Here is a 27,944-nt window from a genome sequence, read left to right on the forward strand (position 1 = left end):
TGGTTTCCTCAACATTGGTGGGTCAGGGAGAACTCAGTATTTAAACTGACAGAGAACTTGTGCCTCTTATTTAGTTTTTTATTATATATTATTAGGACCTGAAGTTGATGGAAAAAAGTGACAGTGCTGTCCACACTCTGAATTCCAGCTCCTCTCAATGTACTTACGAGGGTGTCACTTAAAAGGATGTGAATTGGATGGGTTCTCTTTGATGATTGCTTTTTAAAATTTCCAATTAAATAAGACTCAAGTTTGACAGTAACCTATGACTTCAAATAAAATATGAAATACTGTCCATGAGGTGACTTTAAAAACCAAATTATTAAAATTCACATTTTATACAGATTTATGCTACACATTTAATAAAAAATAGAGTGTAATATTCAATAAAATTAAATACACAAAGAGTAACACTATACAAATGGTCTATAAAAGCTCTTTCCCCCCATAAGGTGGTTTGCAGTCTGCTTTATAGTCACCAATAAATAATATACCTTTGGTTTTTCTGACCATTTCACTATTAAATGTACAGTACAGCTAAAACCTATTTCTGGATGAGATGTTTCACATGAACCACAGCATTTTGTACACCTAAATATGTTATATGGCTTTTCTGTTATTCATCACTTTCATATTCCTCCTCTTCTTCACCTATGGGGTAGGACTGGATGTTGTTCTGGGTGTACATTTTTGTTTTCACAGGACAGTTGTGATCCATGAGTATTGCCTGGAAGAGAACAGAGTGTGAGTATTTCTGCTTAGCATCCAGCTGAGGCTGGGGCTGCATGCACCACTCAGGGATTCACCTCTCCTCCCTTGAGGCAGAGCCCAAACTGATTGCAATGAGGGTAAATTGAGTCCTCAGGTCTGTGTGAGGGGGGATCTTGGTGCTAAAGATCTGGAAAATTTCTATTTCCAGTTTTTCAGCCCAGGTATTACTGAAATGCATCTACCTGCTCTGCAGAGACAGTAGTTTACCCCTCCCAGAATTAATTTCCATCTATTAAAAGCTGGATGAATGGTCAAGAGCAGTCCTACTGCTTCAAGCCAATTCTCTTTTGCTGCTTTTGTCCCCTCTTTCCATGGAGATCCCGAATACCAAAACTGAGGATGATGTCAGGAGTGGTGGTCCCAATACTGTGCTTTAACACCCACAGCAACCTAAAAATTGTAATCATGGTAAGGGCCAGATAAAATACTAAATTCTCTGGGCTGAAATTTCCCAAGGAGTTTTGGAGCAGCTGTGTAGTGTTCTTTCTGCTGAGTGTAATTAAGCTTGGGGGTTAATAATTATGCAAAGACCACAATTCTGGGACCCTCCTTTTGACTCTCCTCCAACCTGAAAGAACTGGTACATCATTTTACAGCCATGAGCCACTTGGGAACAGGAGCTGTTTTGCATTTAAAGGTATATTAGAGGTGACAGATGCTGGAAGGTGTTGGAGCTACGGAGAGAGATCCTGTCCCTTCAGGGTTATGATGTTACAAATCAAACAGTCAGGGACCATGGAAGTACCTGATAAATTTTATATTGCCAAGAAACAGCAGCTGATTTTTTGTTCCTCTCTGTTCCTCAGCCTTATTTAATGTACAAAAACCAAAACAAACGAAACCAGTGCATTCAGCAAAGGTCATGACAAGGGATTAACTGGGATTCTGCAGTCCAAACATGAGCTCTCTGGCCTCACACACACCATTACTGCAGCAAGATTCAATTTTCCACCTTCTGCCAGCACAAAGTGAGCAGCACCAGCATCAGGCGCTGTCCTTACCTTGCAGAGAGGTGCCAATGCAGAATAAAACCATGACCATGCAAAATGAGTTTATTTTCACCCAAATAAACAACCAGCAACTACATTTTGGGCCCAGATCAGCCTTTTTCAGGAAGAGTAAGGATGGAGTGCTGAGTGGGCTCAACCTACAGATGGTGACTCTGTTCTTACACACCCTACAGTGTCTGGGGAGCACTGAGTGCTCCAGATCATAAAGTCTTTGGCAATTTATATTAAAAAACAGAAAAGAGAGAAGCCCTGTGGTACATACTGGACAAGAGAAACCACTGGTTTGTAGGGATCCATGAACTGTATGAAGGGAGGAGAAGGAGGAAAAAAGATGATTCAAAATACACTGTGGTATATTTTTCTATTTTTTTTCCCAGAGGACTGTGGGAAAAAAACAGTTTGAGGCACACCATGGAATAATTTGGTCAACTGGCCAAATAGAGTTCTGGCTCCTCAAGGAAAAGAGAAATGAATTCTCTACTGACTCTACCCCAGCATATGCTGGTGCAGAGGAATGTCTGTAGGACCCTGTTTCATAGAAATCAAATTTGTGACTTTGTAACATCTAATTAACAAAGGGTTTGCCTTTATACATCTTGGACATAGAAGGAAGGGGGAGTTCATTCCAAAGTTAATGCCTGAGAGTGAAATACGCTGAGCTGGTCCTGTTTTCAGGAACTTAGAGATGCAAATGTAAGTTATCATTTGTTTCACTGAAAAACCCCAACATTTATAAAAAAGAAACCAAGTTATACTTACCATTTTCTCCTCTTTGGCAGGTGGACTTCGAAGGAAAAAGCACAGGGGAGCAAAGATGATATCCACAATTCCTATAATTGTCATGAGCCATGGGAATCCAATGGCCTTGGCAATGGCACCACCAGCAGAGGGACCTTGCACAGATAAAAACCCTTTCCTGCAGATTGCTCTGACTCAAAACTTGCAGCAGCATATTTTGCAGACAAGTAATTCTGTATACTAACCCCCTATCTCACAAACAGATCTGAGGAATGTAAAGACGTGTTTGTAATTATAAATATAAATATAATTATGATTAAACATAATTATATGCAATTATATAATATATATAAATATATAAAATTAAATAAATTTTATATATTATAAAATGTATATAATTTTATAGATTTATATATAAATGTTATATATTATTATATAAATAATATATAATTATAAATAATATATATTATATACATCTTATATATTATTATATAATAATATAATATAATATAATATAATATAGTTATAATATATAAATATATATTATAAAATTATATAATATATAATATATAAATATTATATATTATTCTATAAATATAAATATATTTCTATAATATTACTATATAAATATAATATTAAAATTTATATAATATATTATAATATAATGTATATTATATATGTAAAATAGATATTCTATTAATATATATTATATAAAATATATATATTTATATATAAAATATATAAATTTATACATAAAATTATATAAAATATAAATTAAAATATAATATGATTAAACATAATCATAAAACTTTCCTGGCTGCATAGCTCACATTCCCTGGGGAGATTAGAGATGTTCCTGAGGGCATCTGTGTCATGTTCTCAAGGGGGTCAGGGGGGAGTGATTCCCCCACAGACCCTTGGAGCACAGCTGTGGTATTAAAGTGTCCCAAGGCCTCTTTCCTCAGCATATCCCATTTGTGCTCTGTGCCCTCAGACACTTTCTGGCCTCTCACAGCTCATGAAGTGAGCACAAATTGCAGCAGGGGAGGGGAATGATGCCAAACACAATCCCCCCACTCTGATTTCTTGCAGAAAATAAGAACCTCCCCTCTTAATATCTGCAGGTACCACTGGGATTCACAGCTGGCACTGTAACAGACTCCTCTTTTCTTAGCTGTGCTTTCCAGGCAGGGGAAGGCTGGACTTACCAATGGCAAAACCCATGCAGAAGGCAACGTCAGCTATGGCATACACACTGCCATAGACTGACACGTGGCGCAGATCCACCAGGTAGCCCATGATTGGCATCATGGAGGAGTCCACCATCCCTGCAAAACACATCCCAGGAAAATGCTGCCTTTTGTTCCCCTCCTTTTAACCCTTTTTTGGTGAATGATGTGCCAAGAAGGGGTGCAAAAGCAGCTAAAAGGATGTTTGTTCATAACAAAGTGAGATTAGTGTAAAAATAAGTCTGTGTTACCTTTGCTTTTTATGGTCTTTGCTGTGCCCAGAGTCATGTGTGGACATTATACAGGTGTACATTGCAAGATTTGTGCAAAAATAGTCTGTGTTAGCTTTGCTTTTTATGGTGTTTGCTGTGTCTGAGGTCATGTGTGGACATGTATAGAGGTGGCACCTGCTAAAGGACAGGAGAGATGTGAGTTTAGGATGTATCCACACTTCCCACCAAGTGTCAGAGCAAAGCTCCCACCTCACATTCCCTGCCAAGGAATTAGGGGAAAGTTATCTGGTGTGAACTTGCCCTGACTGAAGGCCTAAAAGACAACATTAGCCCCCAGTCAACCAAAATGATTGACAGCGTTTTTATCATGTCTTTTGGTACACACCCTCATTTCTGGCAAGAAACAGCACAGACAGTTCACAAAACTGCTGAGATAATTTGTTCCTGTAGCTTCTTTCCTCACTGCACATCCCTGGTGTGGAGATGCCCCAGGACATTTGCTGAGCACCAAGCACTGAAAACAAGGCAGGGTCCCCCCTGCACAGCCCAGGGTAAGGAAAGTCACACGTGTCTCTTGAAGAATACATGTGTGTCAGCCTGGGAATTCCTCTTAATGTACAGTTTAAGCCTCTTTTTTTTTCCAGTGGAAATGTCTATATAAATCCTTTTCCTCTGCAGGAAAGGCTGCGGGTTTGGGGCAGAGCACAGCTGCATTTCTAAAAACAACATTTACATTCATGGATGGGTTGAAAGTTCTGTTTAGGTGGATGGAGCAGTTCTGGACAGGCCTGGGGCTCCAGCTGGTCTAAAGCAGCCTGGTTCAAACTCCCCAAGCACTGTCCCTTAATTCCTTCTTGCTCTGCCTGCCAGTTTGGGCCACAGGTGCACCACTGTTAGATCAGAATGGCAACAAAACTGATTTTCTGTGTAACTTCATATCAAATCATTTTTACAGAAATAACAGAAATCATGTAAAGAACTCATGTAAGAACTCATTGCAAATGTTCTTACCTATGGCAAATCCAACTCCAAAAGTTGGTGCTATGAGCCCATAAATGTTTTTAGCAAATGGTACCTACAAAGGAAATTTCAGGCAGTTAATTACACCATACTGCACATGGTGGTTAGCATCTTTTTCTGAGATAAATTCTCCAAGTAGTTATGCTCCGCTTTGTACAGATCTGAGTCTGATCCTTGTTCTGAGCTGTCATTTCAGACAACTGTGCCATTAAACCACTGACACACTTACTATTATAAACGGCTGAGTGACAGCTCAACAGAGCAGCATGCTCCTCTCAGAGTCATCATTTCTAAAAATAATTGAAGCACTGAAATTGGAAAGCAGTCAAAACTCTGATCTGGAACCTATTAACCACACATTGTTTAATAACATGTCATAGAACTCTCATGGGAAAAGCACATATTTGAAGATGAGCACCCCAACATTCACATGATTTAAAAGATGTGTGATTGTCTACTTACACATAAAATACTTATTCCCACGATTAGCATCCCGAGTAAAGCACAAAGCCACCTACCAAAGAAGAAACATCACTCAGAGATGGTGATAATGAGATGTTAGAGCTGATCCTGAATGTTTCAAAGCCACGTCTGAAGCGTTGAGTTAAACAGCAAAAGTAGCAATGTGTTCAAAAGAAAAACCAATTTTGCTCCTATAGAACAAGCTTTAATAATTTCCACTATCAATAAACTGCTCAGGGAAACACTGGAAATGGTACATGAAGAGACTGGGAGGTGATTAGTATTTTTAAATTAAGCATACCTTCCAATTTTGTGTGCAAGTATCCCAAAAAGATTGGTCCCAATGAGATAAGAGATGCTGGCTGGAAGAAAAGCGACGCCTGAAAAATATGAATGAGAGGTTTTATCAGCAAGGCTTTCAGGGAAGTGTTAGAAGAAACTAATAAATGCCAGACACTGCAATTTTCATCTGGACACCTCTAATGGAGCCCAAAGAATCAAATATCCGGTTTGTTGCAGCCTCCCCGTGAAATCTAAGGACATCATCTGTGAAATGCAGCAGCAACCTGATGCCTTGGAAAAAAAAAAGCTTTTCAGCATTAGATACAAGAACTGCTCTGGGAGAGGGGACAGAACAACAAAGAGCAGAAAGTTTATGTCTGACTGCAACAAGCTTTGGGATGGGCCAAGGAGAGCAGCCCAGGGTTGTGGAGCAGTGGTCAGGGTGGGTGAATCCCCTGCAGGAGGGGACAGCAGGGCTCTGCAAGTGACAGTGCCCCTCTGAGCCTGGCAATGCCACCGAGCTCCCTGTCACGGGCAGGTCTGTAGTGCTGTGATACTGCCATTGGTCAAGAATGTATCAATAATGTAAGGATAAAAAACCTTTAAAAATAGTATTAAAATCATTTAGCCAACATCTTCTTAATTTTTTAAAAAATTACTTAAAAAATAAGTAGTAAAACTTCAAAATATAAGTAATAAAACATTAAAAATTTTAAAGTAAAATAAAACTTTATAAACGTCAAAAAATAAGTAATAAAACTTTAAAAAAATAAGTAATAAAACTTTTAAAAATAAGTAATACAACTTTAAAAATTATTTTTAAAATATTGCTTTAAGTAAAATAACATATTTTGAAACTGTAATAGCTTGCAGATGAGGACACCTGAGTAAATTCTGTCTCTCTCATTTCCCACCTCCACTTGGAAAAACACATTGTTGGCACCAGCAATGCTTTTTCATCCCTGAGGTTGCCACAGCAGTGGCTGTATCTAGAGCAGATGCTGTTTTCTGGTGACACCTCTGGTTTAAAATCCAGTTATTACAGTCTGTACTGGAGGATTCCTCCTCTCCTTGCACAGAACCCCAGGGCAGGACCCAGCCAGAGATGCAGAAATCAGCTGTGGTGTCAGGGTGCACAATCCCAGCCCTGCCTCTCGTGTGTGTGCTCCTCATCTTCCACCAGGGCAACAGAGCTTTTCTCATTTCCTGCCTATCCATCTTCCTTCCCATCTCTCTGATATATTCATAAGAAAAAAAAAAAACAATAAGAGGTAATTTTTAGCACAGCAATATCCTGTGATTAAAAACCTTGTGGGTTTTACAGTGGTGGTGCTGGGGAAATATTTAATTTCAGCCTGTGTAACCACAGCTACTTCAGTACTGCTTGGAGCTGTCTGGTTATACCAAATGGTCACAGAGAGCAGACCTTGAGCTGTAAAAGAGAAATTGTACTGCAAAGGCTTGTTAAATAAGACTTGCACAGGTTGGTCTGTAAGCTGTGGTGTACTGAGGCAGAACTATAATTTTCTAAATGGGCCTTGTGCACAGTAATCTTCATTGGTCAAATCAAGGTTCTTTATACCTTCTTCAGATCATGCCTCACACAGCTGGCTTCCAACTGCATAAGATAATAATTTGCTTAAAACCCTGCAGTTCAATTTACAATTTAAGAGGCTTAAAAATTTTAATTAATGCTGTCAAATCAGACAAAGTGAAATGGAGTCAATTATTTGTATCATTAAGGGGTTAAATTAGTCTTAATTTAAAATAGATATTTTCCTTCTAGTGACCTCTGTTCAATGAAGATATTTGTAAATCTCATTTCTATTGCAGCAGTAATATGAAACTGGTGAGGGAGGTAGGCAATATTTATTTTTCCTTTTTGAGGTTCAAAATACCCAAGTTTGCATGTTCATTCTGCTGTATTGCAGGCTAGAAGTTATGGCAAGGTTCAGCATTAAGAACTCATAAGAGGTTCACTCATTAAGAACTGCATCTGTGGCCACTCTAAATCTCAATTGCAGTAATTAGAAGATTTGTGCTTTCTATAGGGTGTAATGTGTACATTAACACAGCAGGGATATCAGCTGAACATCATTTTCATGAAGGATTTTTCTTCTTCTTTCAAACTATATGCTGATACCAAAAAGTACCCTCATGACCGCACCATTAAATTAATCAGAGATAGGTGAAGGCTGAGCATTGCCCACTTAAGAAGATTCACATAAACTTCTCACACGTAGTTCATCACTCACTAGAATTTAATCCACTTTCTGGTGGGTTTTTCTTACTCACCTCAAAGAGAAAGTAACTGTCTCACTTTCTTCTGGAAGGCAAATGGAGCACATTCCATGTTTGCCCAGGGATTTGGTTTCCCAAGGCTGTGTCCCTGCTAAAACTCATTACAAGGTCCAAGGTGGGGTTCCCCACTGCTTTCTGTTGAAAGGGATGATTAAGCAACCACTAAAGAAGCCAAATATGTAAATCCCAAGGGAAAGTGCTCCTCATGTCCACGTTTTGGGCAGCAGTCCATCTTTCCCCCACGTGTGTGTAGGGAGGAGGCTGTGCTGCCATGACCCTGCTGTGCACCGAGCACAGAGCGCCTGCTGCACATCCCTGTGCCTGCCTGCCTGTGCAATTCCAACTAGGGACTGAGGAGGGGTTTCCTGCAGGGAAAAACCAAAGGGTTTTGCTGTGCAAGGCTCCTCTGCAGCTCAACAGGCACACTGCAGCTTTCCTGGCCAACATCCACAGCCAGAGCAGTGCTGGGATTCCCAATGGAGAGGGATCAACCCCACTACTGACGCTGCCTGCAACTGTTTTTCCTTGAAAAATAGTTCAAATAGTTCAGTATTTGATGTAGCCCATTCCAGGAACCTCTATTTCAACAACATCACCCCACTGTGTAATATTTTTCTTACCTACCCGTGTTTGTAATTGTGCAGGTCTAGCACAGACACTTTACATATCGTAAAAAAAAAATAATTAAAAATTACCCCCCTGAAGCAAATAATCCTTAACAGGACCAGAACTCAATAGACAAAATATAGAGATGCAAACAATATACTGTACTTTACCAAGCTGCCATTTTTTTGAGCACATGGTCTCCATCATCCAGATGGGTAAAGCTGGTTCAAGCATAGCAATAGCCATGTTTGCAAAACAGATGGAGCCTTAAAGAAAGAAGGGGGAGAGGAAAAAAATAGTATTAATTATTTCTTTTGGCTATAAACAAAACACCATGCAAGGAACGGATGGTTTTACATAAAATATTTCACTTTTTACTGGTTTTAGGTAAAATCTTTTACGTAAAATATTTTCACTTTTTACTGGTTTTACGTAAAATCTTTTACGTAAAATATTTTCACTTTTTACTGGTTTTAGGTAAAATCTTTTACGTAAAATATTTTCACTTTTTACTGGTTTTACATAAAATATTTCACTTTTAGGGCTTATTTCACAGCCCTCTTTGTCATGTGTCAGATGGTGATTAACATTAAATAGCACACACTGTAAAACCACTGAAGGCTAACTTTTTATATGTTTCTATTCTCCTAGAAATTCTACAATAAAGGTTAAGCTGTTTCATAATGTGAAAGTTTGCAGTGAGCTTGATGACATTTGGAAAGTTCACGAGGTCTGTTGTACAAATGATTAGCTAAAACCACAATCACTTGGTCTTTACCTGCTCTCCTGGGGCAATAGCAAGAGGCTCAGGCTCTGACCCTGTGCCTCTGCCACCTGAGAGCTCATCCTGCCCCACATGGCAGCATGGGGAGGGCTTGATCCTGGAAATACCAAGGTGCAAACACAGGGATGGCTGCTCCCAAAAATGGGGATTTTATCTGGAGATCCTACAGGCAGCAGTGGGGCAGCAAACGTGGCTTTGAGCTTGCACAGCCCTGTGAATTTCAAATCTCTTTTAAGATTTGCATAGCCCTGTGAATTTCAAATCTCTTTTGAATCCCTGGACCTTCAATAACCCAGCACAAAGGATAACAAGGGTGGAAGTGCTGATTCAGCCTGGCTGCCAGCTCAGCTCTGCCCTACCCCAGTGCCTGCAGAGCCAGAATCCAGTTTGGGTTTGGGTTGTGCTCATCTCTCTCAGTGCTGCACTTCAGCTCCAGTGCAGGGATTAAGAAATCCCACGGTATTTCTTGGGATTCAAGATGCCTTTCACACTTACTCAAAAGACCCTCAGGCACTCAAGGCTTAATGCAGGGCAACAGGACATGTCCCCTCTGCTAATCCCTTTAAAATGGCTCTTGGGAATCACTGCAGGAAGTGACAACCTCACACTTGTGTTCCCTTTCTTCCTAATATTTACAATCTCTGAATTTCAGGAAAATATTCTAGACTCTTCCAGTCATTTACTATACAAATTCTACCTTTAAAAAAAAAAATCTATATTTTTCAGAGGTCAGAGAGGCATTATTTCTCTCGGAGGGAGTTCCTCATCACAAGGTTCAAAACCAAATGAGCACTGATGTCATTCTTTGCTCAAAGCTGTCAGAATACATTAGACTATTCCTAAAACGACCTTGCTGGCTAGCTGGCTCTCTCCCTTCCCCAGGCAAGGAGCAACAGCTCAGCACTGCTTTGCCCTAAGGACAAAAGCCAACCTTTCCACTTGGGTGCAAGCTCCCAGAGTGGGTCTGCAAGGAGCCCCAGTTAAACGCCTTGGGGCTCTCCCAAGCCACAACCAGCCAGGCTCAAACAGCTTCCCTGATGCTGGAAAAAGCATTTCAGGCTGCACAAAATGCAGGCAGAGGCAGCAGGACCGTTCTAACTGAGACAGCTTAAATAGCAAAGGATTTGCTATTTAATTAAATAGAATATTTAATTGAATATTCTATTAATTAAATTTTCTATTCTATTCAGTTTACTCTATGCTGAACAAAGCTCACAAAGGAAGGAGAAACAGGTGTGCCTGCACTTGGTTGTGGCACCTGCTTCTCTTTAGGCCAAGAAGCAGCACCAGAGTTTGCCAAAGCACTCAGGGATATGTGATAAAGGTGCTTCAGACCTAGAATGTGCCCCAAGAGAAAAGTGAGAGCCTGAGCTGTGCTCTGCAATCTCAGGGCAAGAGCCTGCTACCTCAGCAAAGCTTCCCCAAAAGAAAATAAATTATTTCTTTCCCTCAGTCTTGCCTGGAGCTGATCTTACTTTTAAGTGCCATGAGTCAAGGGCATGAATCCTACATCTTTTCCTCCTTGAAAGGGATTAAATGTCCTGTGCTGGCCAGAAGGTGGGAAATTGCAGCCTTCCAGCTGAATCCCATCTCCAGAGCCCAGAATCCCCCAGATTTTGGCAGAGTGCCACAGACACCAGTGGCATTTCCCTGTGGAAGGGCAGGACCCAGTGCAGAGCTGTCCCACACCTTCCCAAGGTGTGCTCATGGTGATGTCTGTCTCAGCTCTGCTTTTTAAATCATTTAAACCAACTTGTCTGTCCATGCAGCTCTGTCAGGCAGCAGCACTGATTTTCCTGTAATCCCTGTCAGTGAGGTTGGGCTTCAGGAATGACACTGATTTCACTCCCACCAGCAGGGACAAAACATGTCAGGGACATTTCTTCTGCCTGGTCAGGCTACTGATGGCACAGGCTGTGAAGCATCACCTCTGACACAAACCTGGGCATTTGACAGAACCAAATTTGGTCTGCAAGGGAAATAAAGCAAGGAGAAGAGTCTGAGGTCAGAGATCACCTGTACTGTCACAGCACTGGGCAGCCTCTGTCCTGAGAGACAGAGATCCCAAGTGCTCTCCTTAATCCCACTGAAAATCCACGGGGATTTCTCATATTTTATATACTTTGCTGTAGGAGAAGTTACTGAATCAGCTGAATGACAAATCTGATCTCTTATCACAAGAACTGTCTTTGCTATACTTTTATTCAGTGTTTTTTTTTCAAGCTGCAAGAATTTCTCAAGCAAAAGGGTTTGTATAACTAAAGTCACAGCTCAACCAAGTCACAGAGTTAAGGTTATGATAATTTCTTAAGATCAGCAATAAACAGAAAACTTCCAGAAATGTCTGGAAGAATTGCACTGTTAGACAAGCAAGTTAGGATGATGAAACAGAACTGTGAAAATAATTATCTGTTTCCTGCTGTTTTGTCAACATTAGAAAGGGCCAGGCTTAATTACAGACTTCAGAATAAACATTCAACAATGTGCAATGCAAAAAGGCAAATTTCTCTTGAGACAGAAAGGCTCATCACAAAAAATATACATATAATACCAAACAGCATTCACCACTCCAGCAGACCTTTTCTGAAATACAACAATTCACACTCAAGAGACCAAACTCGCTCCCTCTTCAAACAGGAACAAAGTTCAGTGCTATTCCCTGTGCCTGCCTGTGCTGTGCTGGCAATCCCTCACTCTGAAAGCCTTGCCCCAAGTCACTTTCCCCACAGGAACTTTCCTGGCCACATCTCATTGCCCCAGCAGGCACCTGGAGGTCATCAGTGGCCTCTCAGTTGGAAAGACACATTTATTTCAAATTTTCTGCCTACTGTGCTTCTGCTGGTTCGTTCATCCTGTATTACCAACACATTCTTAGATCTTTGCATAAAGTAAACCAGCAAATGACAATGTTGTTAAAGCAGCTCAGCCCAAGGCATGCCAAGAGGGTAGGAATGACACCCATGGCTGGTTTAAAGAAGGAAAAAAGAGGTCTGATACCTGCTGCAATAATGATGTAGGGGTCCTTCAGAAGTGTCAGCAAAGGTGTCCCCTTCTGACTCTGTGAAACAAAAGCTTGGGATTAGGAAAGGCAAAGTGACACCCATTGCTGCAGTGTTTTACCTTAATACTCACTTCTGCCTGTGTTCTGGAGGGCTGCAGGACAAGTAACTGAACAGCTGTGGAAAGAAAGGCGAGCTGTGACTCTCCTGCAGGAGGGGACGGATGGCAGGAGCAGGAACGGGCTGTGCCTCAGGGGGACACTGACGCAGGGACCTACTGACCTCCATCAAACAGAGCCAGGGCTGCCAGCACCAGGAAGGGAGAGCTCTTCCCCACAAACTCATACATGACACTCCCAAAAGGGGGGCCCACTGCCAAGGAAAGGAAAGGACACACTTGTGAAAACTCTGACACAACAAAACCCCTGCGAGCATTCGGGCATCCTGCTACGGGCACACAGCGACCAAAAATCCACTTTGAAAATCCCCACAAATATCATTGATCATGGCAATAACCATGTTCTCCATTCCCCACAACACTGTGCAGTGTAAACAAAACCCAAACATCTCAGAGATTGCTGCTTGGCATGTGAATCCACACAGGGAGTGCCTGCTGTGGGAAAAGCTGTTCCTCACATGCACCATGAACCCAGTCTGGAGACTGCCCAATGCCACAACACCCAGGGAGACCTTTCTGCTGCTTCCAGAGCTCCCAAGAACAAGCTTTGGGATGGCTGGGGGATGGTTTCTTCTGCCAGCAGAGCCTCCAGCTCACTGACCTAATACTCCCATAGCCAGGCCTCCAAGGGCAATTCCCATCGCGTTGCCTCTCTCTTCATCATCCGTGTAAACAGTGGCAAGCAATCCCATCCCTACAATTAAAAATAAATAAATAAATATTTTTCATTATTTTTAATAAATAAATAAATTAATAGACATTAGAAAATAAATAAATAAAAATAAATAAAGAGACATAAGAAAAAAGCACAGCACAAAATTAGGCATCTGTGTGCTACATTTTATGGTCATAATTTGCCACACCTACTAAACATTATAGAGGAATTACCAAGTGTTTGGGGGTTTTTTTGTTTGTAAATATATATACACATATACTCCCTTCCCATAGAATCAACTTCCAAACAAAAATGGTTCTGGCAGCACTCATGGTCCCCAAGACCACATTCTATTGTGCAGTATTAGTCAGGTAATTTAGTGAAGCCCTTATTTGTTAGATTCTTTATTCTTCTCTTTGTCACAGAGCTTTTGATGATGCTTTCCAATGAGCAGAATCAAAGCTTCAGACAAGTATTCACCATCATTTATTCATACTCAGAGTGCACAAAGGTCTGGTGACCACTTAGCTCCAATTGTGGACAGTGCTCTGGGCATGAGGTATTATACAGAGCTGATTGCTTTGTAAATGAGTGTTTCAAGTTCAGCACAAAAAAATTAAAGGATCCTTTTGACCTTTATCTTCACATGCCTTATTTCTGCACTTGATGATGAGCCTTCATTTCACAAAAGGAAACATGAAGCCTAATTTGCTTGTCTTTTTGTGGAGCACTCAGACACTGCAGACGTAAATGCTGCAGGAGAGTCCTTATAGAAATTAATAATTCTGTTTTCAAATCAAGATTTACATAGAACTCAGTAAATAAGTTCTGCAGCTACACAGAGGAGGAAAACAATACATTGCATGGTTGATCACTCAGTAAATACCATCCATCACCAAAAGAGCAGAGGTCCTGAGTGGATTACCACGTTTATTGAAAAGAGTGGATGACATCAAATTGTTTGCATGAACAGCTGGAGAGCTGCATTAGAATTCACAATGAATGTGGGATTTGGGGAAATATTCTGGAAGAAAAGAGGGAGGGGGAAATGCAAAGACAATAACACAAAGTTCTAGGACATAGATGTATACCTGTGTGTTCTGTCACACGTGGATAGGAATGACTGCACAGACAAATGCAGGGGAGTCAATGACTGCCAGCAATGGCTCACAAAATTTCCTTTGCTGTGAGATGCAGGGTCAGACTCTCACTGCTGAGGGCCCTGCAAGGAGCCAGAGCTTCTCTCAGAGCTGGGTCTGGCTCTGGTGCAGCACAGGGAGAAACCTGGGGCTGTTGGGGACCATGCAGAGAATGGCAATAGCTCAGAATAACATCTGTGAGGGACAACACAGGACTCTCAATTTAAAACCAGAGAGGATAAAACCGATGTGAGAGGTGATAACAGCCTTGCAATATGAAAGAGAGCCAGGAAGATAAAGAAAGGAAACTGATCTTCGTGTTCTCTGCAGGATGGCAAGCAGAAATCAGCTCACATGGCAGCAAAGAGCCTTTAGATGAGACATCAGGAACAAAAAACCTTCCTGGCCATAAAGGTGCTTAGGCACTGAGCTGGATGCTGAGGGCAGCTCTGGAGGCTTCTGAGGTCAGGCCTGTCAAGTGTGCATGAGGAATGACAGATATTAAGCTGATCCTGCCTTCAGGAAGGGGAGGACTGGATGGTCCCTTGGCCTTTTCTGCTCTTTTGTGTTCATTGGCTGAGAAAAAAGAAAATCTTGTGCTCACCTAAGAGCCCATAGCTGAAGGTGCCCCCTTGCACAGGGGCTGAGTTGCAGCTGAACAATAATTTTGATTCTGGCATGTCTTCCCTTGGGAAAGCTTCACTTGCAGCCCTAACTGATGTCAGTTCCTGCCACTGCAGGAAATTTTTCCAAGATTGGAATATTCAGCATGAACAAAACCTATTTTCTCCAGCCTCAGCCTCAAGAATGCTCAAATAATTTGGGCTGAAAACCCATACTCCATTCTACCTACTCATTTAAAAATGAGACACTTTTTTTGGAACTCTGGTACCTAAACTGGCAGCCAGCATGGTAAGCCCTTGAAAACAACATTTTATAACAGAAATTTCCATAACAGACAGAGCTGCTATTCTAACTGTAACAAGTACCAACATAAGTTCTCAGTGACCTTTAAAATGGCTAAAAATGAATTTAAAATGTTGAAGACACAGGTGCAGAAATCCCAGGGAGAGTGCAGTTCATTTAGTGCTCTACCTTACTGCAACCCAAATACCAAGGAAGTCTTAAAAGACATTTGCTTTTCAGCTACTTCATATGAAAGAGACAGAAAAACAAAAAAAGAAATTGATTCAGTTGAATATTTTGTATTAATTATATGTATTTTGTATATATATAGTATATTAATTATAAATATCATCATTTCAATTAATTATTGAATGTGTCACCACATTCAATAATTAATACAAAATATTGTATAATCAATATACAAAACATATTTATTATATATTTTGTATATTGATTATATAATATTTTGTATTAATTATTGAATGTGCTGACAAAATTCAATTAAAAAAAGACTGAAAGCGAGCTGCATTTTCCTCTTTCATCTCTTACCTGCCACAGAAGAACAAGAGGAACCCACTCCTTGCAGGGACCTGGCAATAAATAGCAGTGCATAGCTTCCAGAGAAGGCAAACACTGCAGGAAAAAAGAAATAAAAAAAACAGAGGTAATTTTTAAAATTAGGTTAACTATAACTAGGTTAAAAAGTTAGATTTCTTGAAACTATCACAAAAACTTCCTACAATTCAGTCAAGTGTTTACAGTGACTTGTGCCACTTTCAATGCTAACTGCATTATTTTCCCTTATTGCATTTGGATGTGTCAGTGTTGAATTGCTCCCAGGTGTCTAAGCCTCCAGGTGACACAGAATGCAGGAGCCCAAGCAGTTTTAACTAATTACTCAGGATTTGATTACCTCTGCTCTGCTTCAGCTGCACACAGGAGGAGTAATGAGAGTTTTCTTTGCAGCCTCACCTCTCCGTGCTGCTGCAAGCACCAATGCTGCCTCCAATGAGGGGGTGGAGAGAGGTTTTCCCCTGGTGCTGCCAGATGTGTGGAGCACAGCTGGCTGGAGGTGCAGGGAAAATTCAAAAACCTTCATTCAAAACCTCCAGCCATTCATTCAACCCATTCAAAACCTTCAGCAAGTTCCCTCTCCTGCCTCTAGCAGAGAATCTGCACCAGAGGATGAGCCACTCTTTATTTCCCCAGGAGATTCAGCCCCAGGTTCACCCTCAGCCACTCCCTGTCCTTTGGCACAGAGCCCCTGGGTGCTGCACTCAGCCTGGCTAAATTCTCCACCCACAGCACTGGAAAACAGGAGTTTCTCAGAAACCCAACCACATCCCTGCTTGTAGAGCCCACACCATTGTCATTGACTCTACAGTGAGTTTACAAAGCTTTTTTTTCAGCTCCCATCTCTTGGCCACCTAAGGGATTTTGCTGGGCAGGTTATAGCTGCAGGGAAGGTGTCATGCACTAACCAAACATGGGATTCATGTGCACTCCTCCCACCTGCCCTGTGGTTGTGCCTATTGGGGCTTTTCACCACATTTTACAAAAATCCCTACTGTGTGGACACATAAAAATAAAAATAAAGGGAAAAAGGACTTCAGCAGATCAGCAGTTCTCTCCTCTGCCATGAGTTAGGCTCCCTACTCTTATCTACATCCCAACCAGAATTTATCTAACATGTTCCTGAAACACAGAGTTGTCAGTGGCTCTAAGACCAGGTCACCTTCTCTAGTACTTCTGTCCCCTTGATGATACAGCTGTAAGATCATAGACTCACAGAATGTTTTGGGTTAGAGGAGACCTGAAAGATCACCTGGCTCAGTCCCCTGCCATGGCCAGGGACACTGTCCCCTATCCCAGGCTGCTCCAGCCCTGTCCAACCTGGCCTTGAGCACTTCCAGGGATGTCCCATCCCATCCACATCCCCTCTGGGAATCCTCTCATTATTCTTTCTTTTATGTACAGTGGACCTGGAAAACTGTTTGTCCCCTTCTTTTCTTTTTGTCACAGGCTGTAATACATCTTACATCTGCCTTTTGAGTCAAAAACAGCTCTTTCACTGATCCTCACAGGCTTCTAATGAACCTTGATGTTCTCTGTACTCTTTCTGTCTGGGCCCCAGGTTTAAATGTCAGGCCAAAGCCAAACATAAACCAGCAGCTGAAGCCTTATCAATGCCATTAGAGCAGGGAAATTATCTCAGCTGACTGGCAGGCTGTGCTGCTGTTTGCACATCCCACAGAGATGTTTAGCAACACTGTGATCCTGTTGACTCATACCCTACTCATGAGCCACTGCAGCCTCACAATCTTCCTGATAAACCCCCATGGTATCTGCCTGTCCAGGGCCTCGCAAGGCAGCTCTCCCATGGCTATTTAACAATGTCTGAGCACTGCTCCAGATCAGAAATACCTGAAAGGCTCAGCTAAGGAAGGGTCTGCTGAGGTGGGATGAAGGGTTGTGATCCCTCAGATCAGGTTCCCTTGTTCAATCTTATCAGCACCACTATCAATATGGAGCTGACTCAAATTTTCCCTCAAATTTCCCCTAAAATTTTCCTTGGGAATCAGTCCCCAGACACCAACAAGAAGAATTCCTAGTGATAATTATTATGGAGCATTCATTTAAAAGTTGTGCCTGGGCCAGACCAAGTGAGACATGGACACTTACTGATTGTTGACACAAACATGATGCAGAAGCCAGCAAACAGTGGGATCTGGTAGCCTATTCTGGAAAACAAAATGAATATTCACATTGCTGAGGTTTTGAGTTAGTCTTACACAAGTTCACACACCACACAAACCCAACCTGTAGCTCCTTGGCAGGCTTTGAACTATTTACTGTGGACCACATGGCCATATATTTCCACATCACAAACCTCTTTTTATCTGACACAGCAGACTTTTTATCTGAAATCCCTGGAAAAAATCCTTCTCATGATTGCCCTGTTCTCATTCTGCCTTAATTGTTCCCAATAAAACCCCTCTGGGGCTCCATGAGGCTGCCAAAGATATGCCAAGGGAAGATTTCCATGAGTGTGCTGAATTTTGAAATACCCCAGTCGTGTTTCAGCGCTCATCTGTTTCCATCCTTGTGAGACAATGATTATAATGAGACATAGTCAAGCCAATGGCTTTTTTACTGGAAAAATTTGTCATCAGCTTTTCTGGGAGTTTTGCCTCAGGAGCACTGGAAGAGTCCCAAAGAGCCTGAGAATAATGCTTCTGCTTTCCGTGGGTTTAGGAGCAGAAATGGAGCTGATCAAAGCTTTCTTCATCAGCCCATTTCTTCATTAGGACTCCAAACAGCCTGTAGAAATGCCTGGTTGCTCCAAGTATTTTCAAGTTTCCAGGAAATAAAGAACTTCCTGGCTGGGAAGCAATTATATTTTTTGAGCAGATAAAACTTAAACATTTAGCCACAAAAAAAAAAAAAATCACAACATATTATTTTCCATACCAATAAAAATCTACCCTGGAGTCCCGACCTAGGTAGCTCTGAAGACAGAGTGCACATTCTATCCAACATACTTTGTTCACAGCTTCATTTTTTGTAGGATTGTGCATCTCAAATGTATTTGCCAGGACATTATTTAATGGCCAAATTCAGGAGTATTTTCAAAGGATTTCAGTTTCCGATGATTTGACAGTGTTGCACATTTAAATGGGCAGCATTGGCTAAAGCAGGCCAATCAAATAATTGAGGGGTTAATAATGGCTCTTTTAATAACAGTAGTCATGACACAGACAAACCAAAATAATTATTCTGAGCTTTGTTTTTGCATTAATATTTTTATACAGTCAAGGACCTTTGATAATGGAAAACTCCCTCGAGTGCAGAGCTCAATGTTCACTGTTTGCCTCATTCTTGTGAATGAAATAAATTGAGATTTCATGTGGTATTTTGCCTTAAATCACCACTGCATTAAAATATTATAAAAACATATTATAAAACATTTTAACATAGATTCTGCCAGTTGAAATCTGTAAGTGGGTGTTGTAAATATCCAGCAGAGCCTGGTCACTCATGTGCTGCTCACCTGAACTGGTGTCCCCAAAGCAAATTAAATCCCTACCACAAACTTCCCCTGTGGCCTTAGGATAATAACTTTAATCTCCCAGCACCTTCACACATGGTATATAAAAGAGAAATTTTTTTTTTGTCTGCTTTATTTTAAGAGAATTATTTTTTTCTAAGGAAGCCTTTCCATTGCTGTGTGTGTAATAGGGATTACACAATGGGCTGCTGGTCTCCACTGGTGTTTCTGTGTACATGAGGAAATAAAAAATTACCTCTTGCCAAATTCTTACCTGCCTCAGAGCTGAAGTGAGCACTTCCCAGTGGGCCCAGGCCACTGAGAGTTTGATCACAATTGCTCTGATTTTGAGTTTTTCAATTAAATAAAGCACTGGCAGGAGTACAGACAAAAAAAACTAAATAAACCCTGCAGGTATGGCTACTGCTAGTGGTGGGCATTATCAGATTTTTCTGGAGTGTTAAAACAGGAGGTGAATGTCCTCATGCTTTTCCCCACTGCAAAGTAAAGTAGGGCTGGGTCTGTCATTGCCATCCCAGAGGTGTCTAGGATGGATAATTGAGGGATAATTCTGATTTCAGTACAGGAATCAAGGAATTCATAGACCTGACACAGGGCCTGTGAGATAGCAGTTTGCTACAAGTACATTGAAATAATATTCAGTTATTGCATGAAGAGAAATGCCATCCAAATTTGCTCCCACATTCACATTTCCATCATTACATCAGAGGCAATGTAATGTCACATGAGCTGTGAGATCTTCCACAAACATTCACAAATTAAACACAGAGCAGTGCTGTCATATTCAATAAAGGAGATTTCAATTCTTCCAATGGGCTTCCTGTACCTGGGAACTTTCTGGTGGTTGAAGGCATGAAGAAAACAAACATTTTGGAAGCCACTTCTAATGCTCAGTGTAATACTGTTCAAGCATTGTTCTTAATTTTTGCAGTTGAAGATCTTGTTCCTCCTTTTCCTTGGACAAACAGGGCCACAGCAAGGTGGAAAGTGACACATAGGAGAGAATGGGAGTTGAACAAGTCCTTACAATACTCTGGAAGGTTAATATTGCCCAGAGCATCCCCCAAAATGTGGAGATGCACAGTCCTGGAGTGCATGGAATTGCTGAGCCCCTAGAAGCCATGGCTGGGCATTCTCAGCGGTCAGTCCTGCCCACATCCAGCTGACATTTCCTTAGACATGCAGATTGTCCTTTCCTGGGCAATCCCAACACACCCTGCCTCTTAGCAAACCCTGAAATAGCAGCAATAATTAACTGGCAGTTGTGCTGCCACCAGTGTCCAACCTGCAGCTGCATTCCCTGGTCTGTTCCACAGGTGTGGAGAGCACAGACTGGGAGGTTTTGCTGAACAAGTGCACTATAAATAATCATAAAAAGGAGAGGCACCACCTGCAGCAGCCAATTCAGTGATTCTGCCCCTTGGTGCTGGGCCATTCATGTGAAAAGTGAATTTGCAGTTTGTACTCAGCCATGACACAGCACCCTCCATCACAATCACCTCTGCATTTTGTTCCTCTGCATGTATGCAGCACCAGAGAATATTACAGCCTGTCCTCTCTCTTATCTTTTCTTGTTACTATGGCTAAACATATAATTTTCCTGGGCACTCCTTTCAAAACCCTCCAAGCAATTCTGAAGCAGAGTCCAGCACGTCTCACCAAGGCTACTTGCAGCTAAAAGTGCTTTTTACAAGTGTTTGTGATCTCTGGAAAAGTCTGAGTCACTGTTTGAAGGAGGGAAAGGAGAGGCTGCCACGGCAGGAGAATGATGCCCAGATGAACTCCATTTCAGCCCCTGTGGCTCCAGATTGTAGGGCTCTCAGGAAATGATTTATGCCCACTAACAAGATTACTCCAGACTAAGACAACAGATTGTTGGTCCTGTGCAACAGCACAATAAAGGTTACATTGACCAGGTGAGCAGCTGTGGATTATTAGAGCCTAATTACCAATTAGAGTGCTGCAAATCCACTGGTTCCAACCTTGCTGTCACACAGCTCCATGTGGGCACCCCTTGCTGGCTCTGTCCTGGCTGGAACTCTGGCTCTCTTCTTCACTGCCAGGGAAGACTGGGGAGGATTTATGGCAAGAATATGTTCCTTGAGGTTCTGAACCAATGAACCTCTGAATATGTGTGGAGTTCATAAAGAACATGTAGGGTCAGCAGGGACAGAGTGACCTGAACAGAACAGGTCACTTCAGCCTCTGCCAAAACATGAAAGGAAAGCTCACATGGGAACTGAACTGTAAATATGTAGTTAAAAATGTTATTTATTCCTCTGCTTCCTTCTCTGTGTGTGACTTGGGCATGAACACATTGTGGCCCTAGCTACTCTCTCTCTCTCATGCTAAGGAGTTCAAAGCTGTAGCCAGGATGGTGATGATGAAAATAGCTAATAATTTTTAATTGTTTTTGAGGCTGATATGGATAAAAACAAGGTTAAAACTACAAATTTTCTTTCAGAGTAATGAAAAAAAGAAGGGGACACACATGGCAGAGGCATTGACTGGCTCTGGTGGGTGAGGGGCTGGCACAGCTGGGCTCACAGAGAGAGATTGATAAAAGCACTGGAGTCAATCACAGAACCACAGAATGGTTTGGGTTGGAGGGGAACTTAGAGCCCATCTCCTTCCAGCCCCCTGCCATGGGCAGGGACACATTGCACTGGACCAGGGTGCTCAGAGCCCCATCCAACCTGGCCTTGGGTATTCCAGGGATCCAGGGGCAGCCACAGCTGCTCTGGGCACCTGTGCCAGGATAAGGCAGGTGGTTACAAAGGGCACCTTTTGCCCACCCTTCACTCTGCCCCTGCCAGAGCATCCTCCTTACAGAGCCCTGTGTCAGATGCTGTGCTTTGTGGATAGTTCCTTACAAATTTCACCATCAGGAAAAATAATATGCTTCTGACCCACAAAAGCTTATCAGCTCTGTCCTGAAGGCGTGCCAGGGTGGGAAGGGAACTGTTCACTTCCTATGGCAAAGCCATCACTGGTGTTTGCTCTGCCAGGACTTTGTTAGGGCAGAGGGAACTTGTATTGTTTCAGGAGCTGCAAACCTGTTCCCTGAGCCAGGTGTGTCTGGTGTTCCATGAAAAGAGCTGGGCTTTAAATAAGAAATTGAATATATACTCCTTGAATGAAACCAATTCCAAAATTTGTTTTTGAAAATCTACATTTTCAGTAATTATAAAATAAAGGAAAACAAGCTCCAAAACTTTCAGGAAACCTAAAAAATAGTGATTATTTGCACAGACTCATATGAGTAGAACATCCTGTTGCTGGCTGTACAAACTCAAAGCCAGTACCTGGTGAAAACCAGCACTTGACCAAAACTCTAAACCCCTCTTGAACAGCTATATTTGATTGAAAAATAAAAATCCCTGTACAGAGTGTGCTACTCATTTGAAAAAGAAACTTACTGGGCATCTTAACCAACTGTGAACACAGATCTTGAAACAAGCAATCATTTCTCCCTAAGCTTTGATATATTGCTGGAATTTTGTAGAAGTAATAAAGGCAAAAAACTTAACAGTAACCAAAGAGCTCATCAGTGGTAAGGAAGAGTCTTTCTATTGATAACCCAGATATTTTCTGCTTGATTTATACAATCACACATTTTAGCTGATCATATACATTGACCTGCAGAGGAGCTGTGGCATCCTCACTAAACAATGCAGGTAAGAAAAATCCTTCTCAACTTGCAGCAATATTTGTGCAAAAGTAATTTTATGGTGATGTACTTATATTTGTGGAGGTGATATGTATTGGTGATAAGGGGAAATAAGAGAGAAATGAAACTGTCTCCCTCATTTAAAGCTTTTGTGTTTAGATCAGTTCCACAGATCAAGCACAGGTTTTGAATACATAACACTGTGAGTCCAAAAATGCTGCTTAGCCCTCAGCTGGATACTTTTAATTAGATTAAAAGGAAACACTCAGACTATATATATATAGAGAGAGAGTATACATTAGGTTTAATAGCATATATATATATATACTATATATATAGTGTATATATATGCACACACCACATATATATATATACTATAAATATATAGTGTGTATATATTTATATATACTATATATATATATATACACACACACACTATAAAACCTAAAGAAGGTTGTTTTGTCTTCAAAACCTGAAATACTTGTCATTGGAGTGTGTTGGTTGTTTTAAACATTGCCACCTATGATGGACATTGCTTAAACAAAAGTGTTCTACGAGTCCAAATTTCTTCTGCATGTTATTTTCTGAAAGGAATAATTCTCTATGAAAACAGCTTATATATGAAATATGCAGATCATATGTACACTAAATACAATTTGGAGTTTATTTCCTGCAGAGATTGATCTCAGAGTCTGTTTGAAAGGACTGAAGCTGCTTCTGTGGGGAGTGGTTACACGAAATGCTGACAGTGAAATCAGATTTATTATTAACATCAAAAATTTGAACCATATTATATATACTTTTTAATCTTCATGTTAACATCATCAGTACTTGGGTTTGGAGAGGGGCTTTAAGTCACTGATATTGGTGTTTATAAGCTTGATCCTGGCCCAAATAAATTTTCTGTAAAGTCCCATTTAAACATATTGTTTCAAGACATCATGTATTTGGAAGAGTTTAGAGGGAGCAATTAGGAGGCTGGGCAGAGTCAGTGATGGGAATGTGGGACCCCGTGAACCTGGTGATGAGCATGGATCAGCAAAGTTGGATATTCGTTCACTTTTCCACCCAAATTTCCCACTGATTCTCTCCTCAGAGAACTCCAAACCACCACACAGCAAGAGCTGCTCATCTCAGTGACAGCAGGGAAGGGATCTGAGCCTGGCCTACACTTTCAATATCACCTTTGCCTAATGTGGGTGCCACAGGATTATTGACAATTCACAATCTTCGTGAATTGCAGTGTCTTTTGGCCTCCTATAACTATATGGGAGATATTTCAACAGAATCACAGAATAATGAGGTTGGAAGAGACCTCTGAGATCATCGAGTCCAACCTGTGCCCTAGCACCTCACCTGGACTACAGCACCAAGTGCCATGTCCAGTCTTTTTTTAAACACATCCAGAGATGGTGATTCCACCACCTCCCTGGGAAGAGCATTCCAGTGCTTTATTATTCTTTTGGTAAAAAATTTTTTCCTAATATCCAACCTGTGCCTTCCCTGATGCAGCTTGAGGCTGTGTCCTCTGGTTCTGTCAGTGCTGCCCGGTGGAAGAGACCAACCCCACCTGTCTGCAGCCTCCCTTCAGGAAGGTGTAGAGAGTGATAAGGTCACCTCTGAGCCTCCTCTTCTCCAGGCTGAACAGCCCCAGCTCCTTCAAACCTTCCTCACAGGGTTTGTGTTCCAAGCCCCTCACCCCTTGTTGCCTCCTCTGGATGCCCTCAAGCATCTCAACATCCTTCCTAAACTGCAAACACCATCTCTGCAAAGGCTTGTATAAAAACCCAAGGTCTCAGGAGCTGGGGGAAAAGTGTGAGATACTAATGGCTGATGTGCAGCTACTTTGGAAAGGGTGTAAGTGTTTAGAAGTGTTCACCAAACTTATTTCACTAAAACATTCCTCCAGAAGGCAGCAACCCAGGGAGAATTGAGAGAATTAAGAAGAATCCGTTTGAAACGCTAATCTGGGCTAAAAGAGCAGTGTGGGATGGGGCAGCAGCAATGCCATACCTGTTAGTCAGGGGCCCTATGAAGGGGTTGGTCATCAGCTGCACTGTTGCTTTTGAAGCAAACAAGAGGCCAACACGGACGTTCTCGTTCAGCAGCTCCTTGTCGTCCTTGGGGCAGTCGGAGGGGGCCGGAGTCACCCTGACAGCCATGGGCTCTGTCTGGCTCTGAGGCAGCTCCGCAGGCTGTGTCCTGTCAGACTCGTTTCCAGTGAGCATGGTGGAGTTGTCGTAGTAGGAGAAGATGCTCTGGAAATTGTCCACGGTTGCTGAGGGGAGGTTGGGTTTAGCAGTCTGGATTTCTGTGGCGTTTTTCTGGTGTTCGATGCTGTAAAGGTAACTGGGAATTATTGGCACTGGAAAAACAAATAGAATACATTGGCATCTTACTGTCAGGTTATTTGGAAGTGAAATCACCAAGCTGCTTGCTGTGCCATCGGTCAGGAAATACAAGGCTTTGTATTTCAGAATTGAAAGAGGAATTTGCTCATGGGAAAAAACATACCCGTAACTCAGAAGTGCAGTTTAAAACAAAAAGCTCATTTACACTGATCTTTATTTTTTGCCAGTTTTCATAAGATTCCCATGAGGTTTTCTATGAACACATCATTAAGCAAAATATCAAAAGTATCAAAACCCATGTCTGAAGCCTCTTTGTTGCACGTGGCTGCACAAGTCCTTTTATTAGGCTGTGAAAGCATGAATAATGAGAAGAGCATTGGAATGACTATTAAACCAAAATATAAAAAAATACTATATAAAACATTTCTAAAATAAACCACCAAAGTATTGATAGGTACCAGCCATAAGAAGGAAAAATGGTAACAAACCTATATCAAGGAATCAGAAATAATATGCCTATATTTGCATTGGCAATAATTGTCTCATTATTTTGAAATATACATTGCAAAGATCATCCAGAAGGAACCATGTTTACATGTTTTAGGATCTTGGCTGCAATTTAATTGCATTAATATGTATCTCAGACGTTAGGATTTTAGAGTTTGTAAAAACAGATGTCAGGTTCATTCATTTTAACACAAGTGAGAGAATCACCCCTTCCCTTCTTGCATTTCATCCTGAAAAGTTCAGTCTCCCAAATCTGCAAGCTATAATAATTTCTAAGGCCTCTAGCATACATATTACTAAACAAGCAATTAAATATTACTAATGTTATAAGGAAATATATTAATGTAAAAAAATTCCAAAATCAACTGCTAAAAATAGATGTTTTATTAACCAAGGTCTACCTTGTGCCATCAACTTTTAAGATGAGACCCCTTCAAGAAATTCAGGAGTCAGATTCAGAAGCTGAGTCTGAAGCATCACCTGAGAGCTGAGCCCTGCACAGACCAAGTTACTTCCAGGAGAACCATGAGCATTCAGGTGTGTTTGTGTGCACTTCCATGAGCCACTGGTTTTCTGGACTATATTATTTTATTTCACATAAACATTTGAATATGAGGAGTTCTAAGTCTACCAGTAAAAAATATTCAATTGTTTTATTTGAGTAGATTTCTGAATCTTGACACTGTGCCACTGAAGCCATTAAAAGTTGGATCTTAGACTTTGATCAAAACTTTTATTATTTTATTAAACTAACTCATGGAAGTGCTTTTCTTAAAAGTGACCTAGATAGGTTTCTTATTAACCTATCATTTTAAGACCAATGTGGGGGAAACAGAACTATCACAAGGAAACAGGCATCTCCAATGTTATCTAGCCTGTTGTTTCAGTTGCACGACCACAGGAGAAAAAACGATGATGAGCTAAAAATACTGTTATCTGTCGTTCTACAAAGTATTAGTGGCGTTTAGCAGGAAAAAGAAAAAAATAGAAAATAAAAAGAGGAAAAAAGGAGTTATTAAGACCTTTTTATACCATTCCTTATCTCGCAATTAACATGGAAATAAAGCAAGACTTTGATGTCCACGGCGGCGCGTTTGCAATGCCTGCAATATAATTCACGGTTAAAAACAAAATTAATCAGCGTTTGAAAACGTTGGGTTTGAAAGCATCAATCGGGCATTCGGGCAGCACATCTGCAGCAGCCGGGGCAGGGACAGCAGCCCGAGCCCGCTTCACCTACCGACCACGGTGAGCAGCATGTTGTCCAGCAGCAGCGCGATGAAGACGATGAGCAGGATGAGCTTGCGGGACTGGCGGCTCTCCCGCAGCCAGCGGAGCAGCCCGAGCTCGCCCCAAGCCATGCTCCGGCCCGCTGCGGACCCGCGGGGCCCGGGGGGACCAAGGGGACGCGCGGGGATCGGGGGGACACGGGCAGGACACGGGTGGGGACCGGCGGCAGCCGCGCTCCTGCAGCCCCGCTCCGCTCCGCGCTGCGCTCCCGGCGCGACCCCGGCGCTGCTCGGCGGGAGCGGGAGAGGAGGAGCGGCGGGAGGAGGAGGAGGAGAGGAGAGGGGCGGCTCCTCTGATCCCTGTGAGAGCCCGGGGAGCGCTGGCCAGCGGTGCGGGGCACGGGGGGAATCCTCCGCTCTGCTCTCCTCTCTGTGCGCCCCCAGCACAGGCAGGGATGCTCCGGACAGCCGGGGCGGGGCCGCGGCAGAGCCTCTGTGTGCCCAGCGGGATGTGCCAGAGCCTCTGTGTGCCCAGTGAAACCTCTGTGTGCCCAGGGGGATGTGCCAGAGCCTCTGTGTGCCCAGGGGGATGTGCCAGAGCCTCTGTGTGCCCAGTGAAACCTCTGTGTGCCCAGCGGGATGTGCCAGAGCCTCTGTGTGCCCAGTGAGATGTGCCAGAACCTCTGGATGCCGTGGGGAACCTCTGCGTGCCCAGGGAACTTCTACGTGCCCAGTGGGATGCGCCAGAACTTCTGCATGCCCAGGATATCTCTGTGTGCCCAGCGGGATGTGCCAGAGCCTCTGG

General features: G+C 42.1%; 1 protein-coding gene across 1 annotated transcript; it reads right to left on the reverse strand.

The window, feature by feature from the left end:
* Positions 1–271: 271 nt before the first annotated feature.
* On the reverse strand, positions 272–27,416 carry SLC18A2 (solute carrier family 18 member A2). The gene is made up of 15 exons (XM_064716936.1): positions 27,151–27,416; positions 25,066–25,417; positions 17,996–18,054; positions 15,863–15,946; positions 13,215–13,307; positions 12,718–12,807; positions 12,569–12,612; positions 12,434–12,494; positions 8,823–8,918; positions 5,765–5,843; positions 5,464–5,515; positions 4,993–5,056; positions 3,728–3,847; positions 2,541–2,674; positions 272–727 (listed from the first exon to the last, which is right to left on the reverse strand). The coding sequence occupies exons 1-15, from the start codon at positions 27,269–27,271 to the stop codon at positions 617–619; spliced, it is 1,560 nt and encodes a 519-aa protein (XP_064573006.1). The 5' UTR covers positions 27,272–27,416; the 3' UTR covers positions 272–616.
* Between the last annotated feature and the right edge of the window lie 528 nt (positions 27,417–27,944).

This window comes from Zonotrichia leucophrys, chromosome 6 (genome assembly GCF_028769735.1).
Source record: "Zonotrichia leucophrys gambelii isolate GWCS_2022_RI chromosome 6, RI_Zleu_2.0, whole genome shotgun sequence".
NCBI lineage: Eukaryota > Metazoa > Chordata > Aves > Passeriformes > Passerellidae > Zonotrichia > Zonotrichia leucophrys.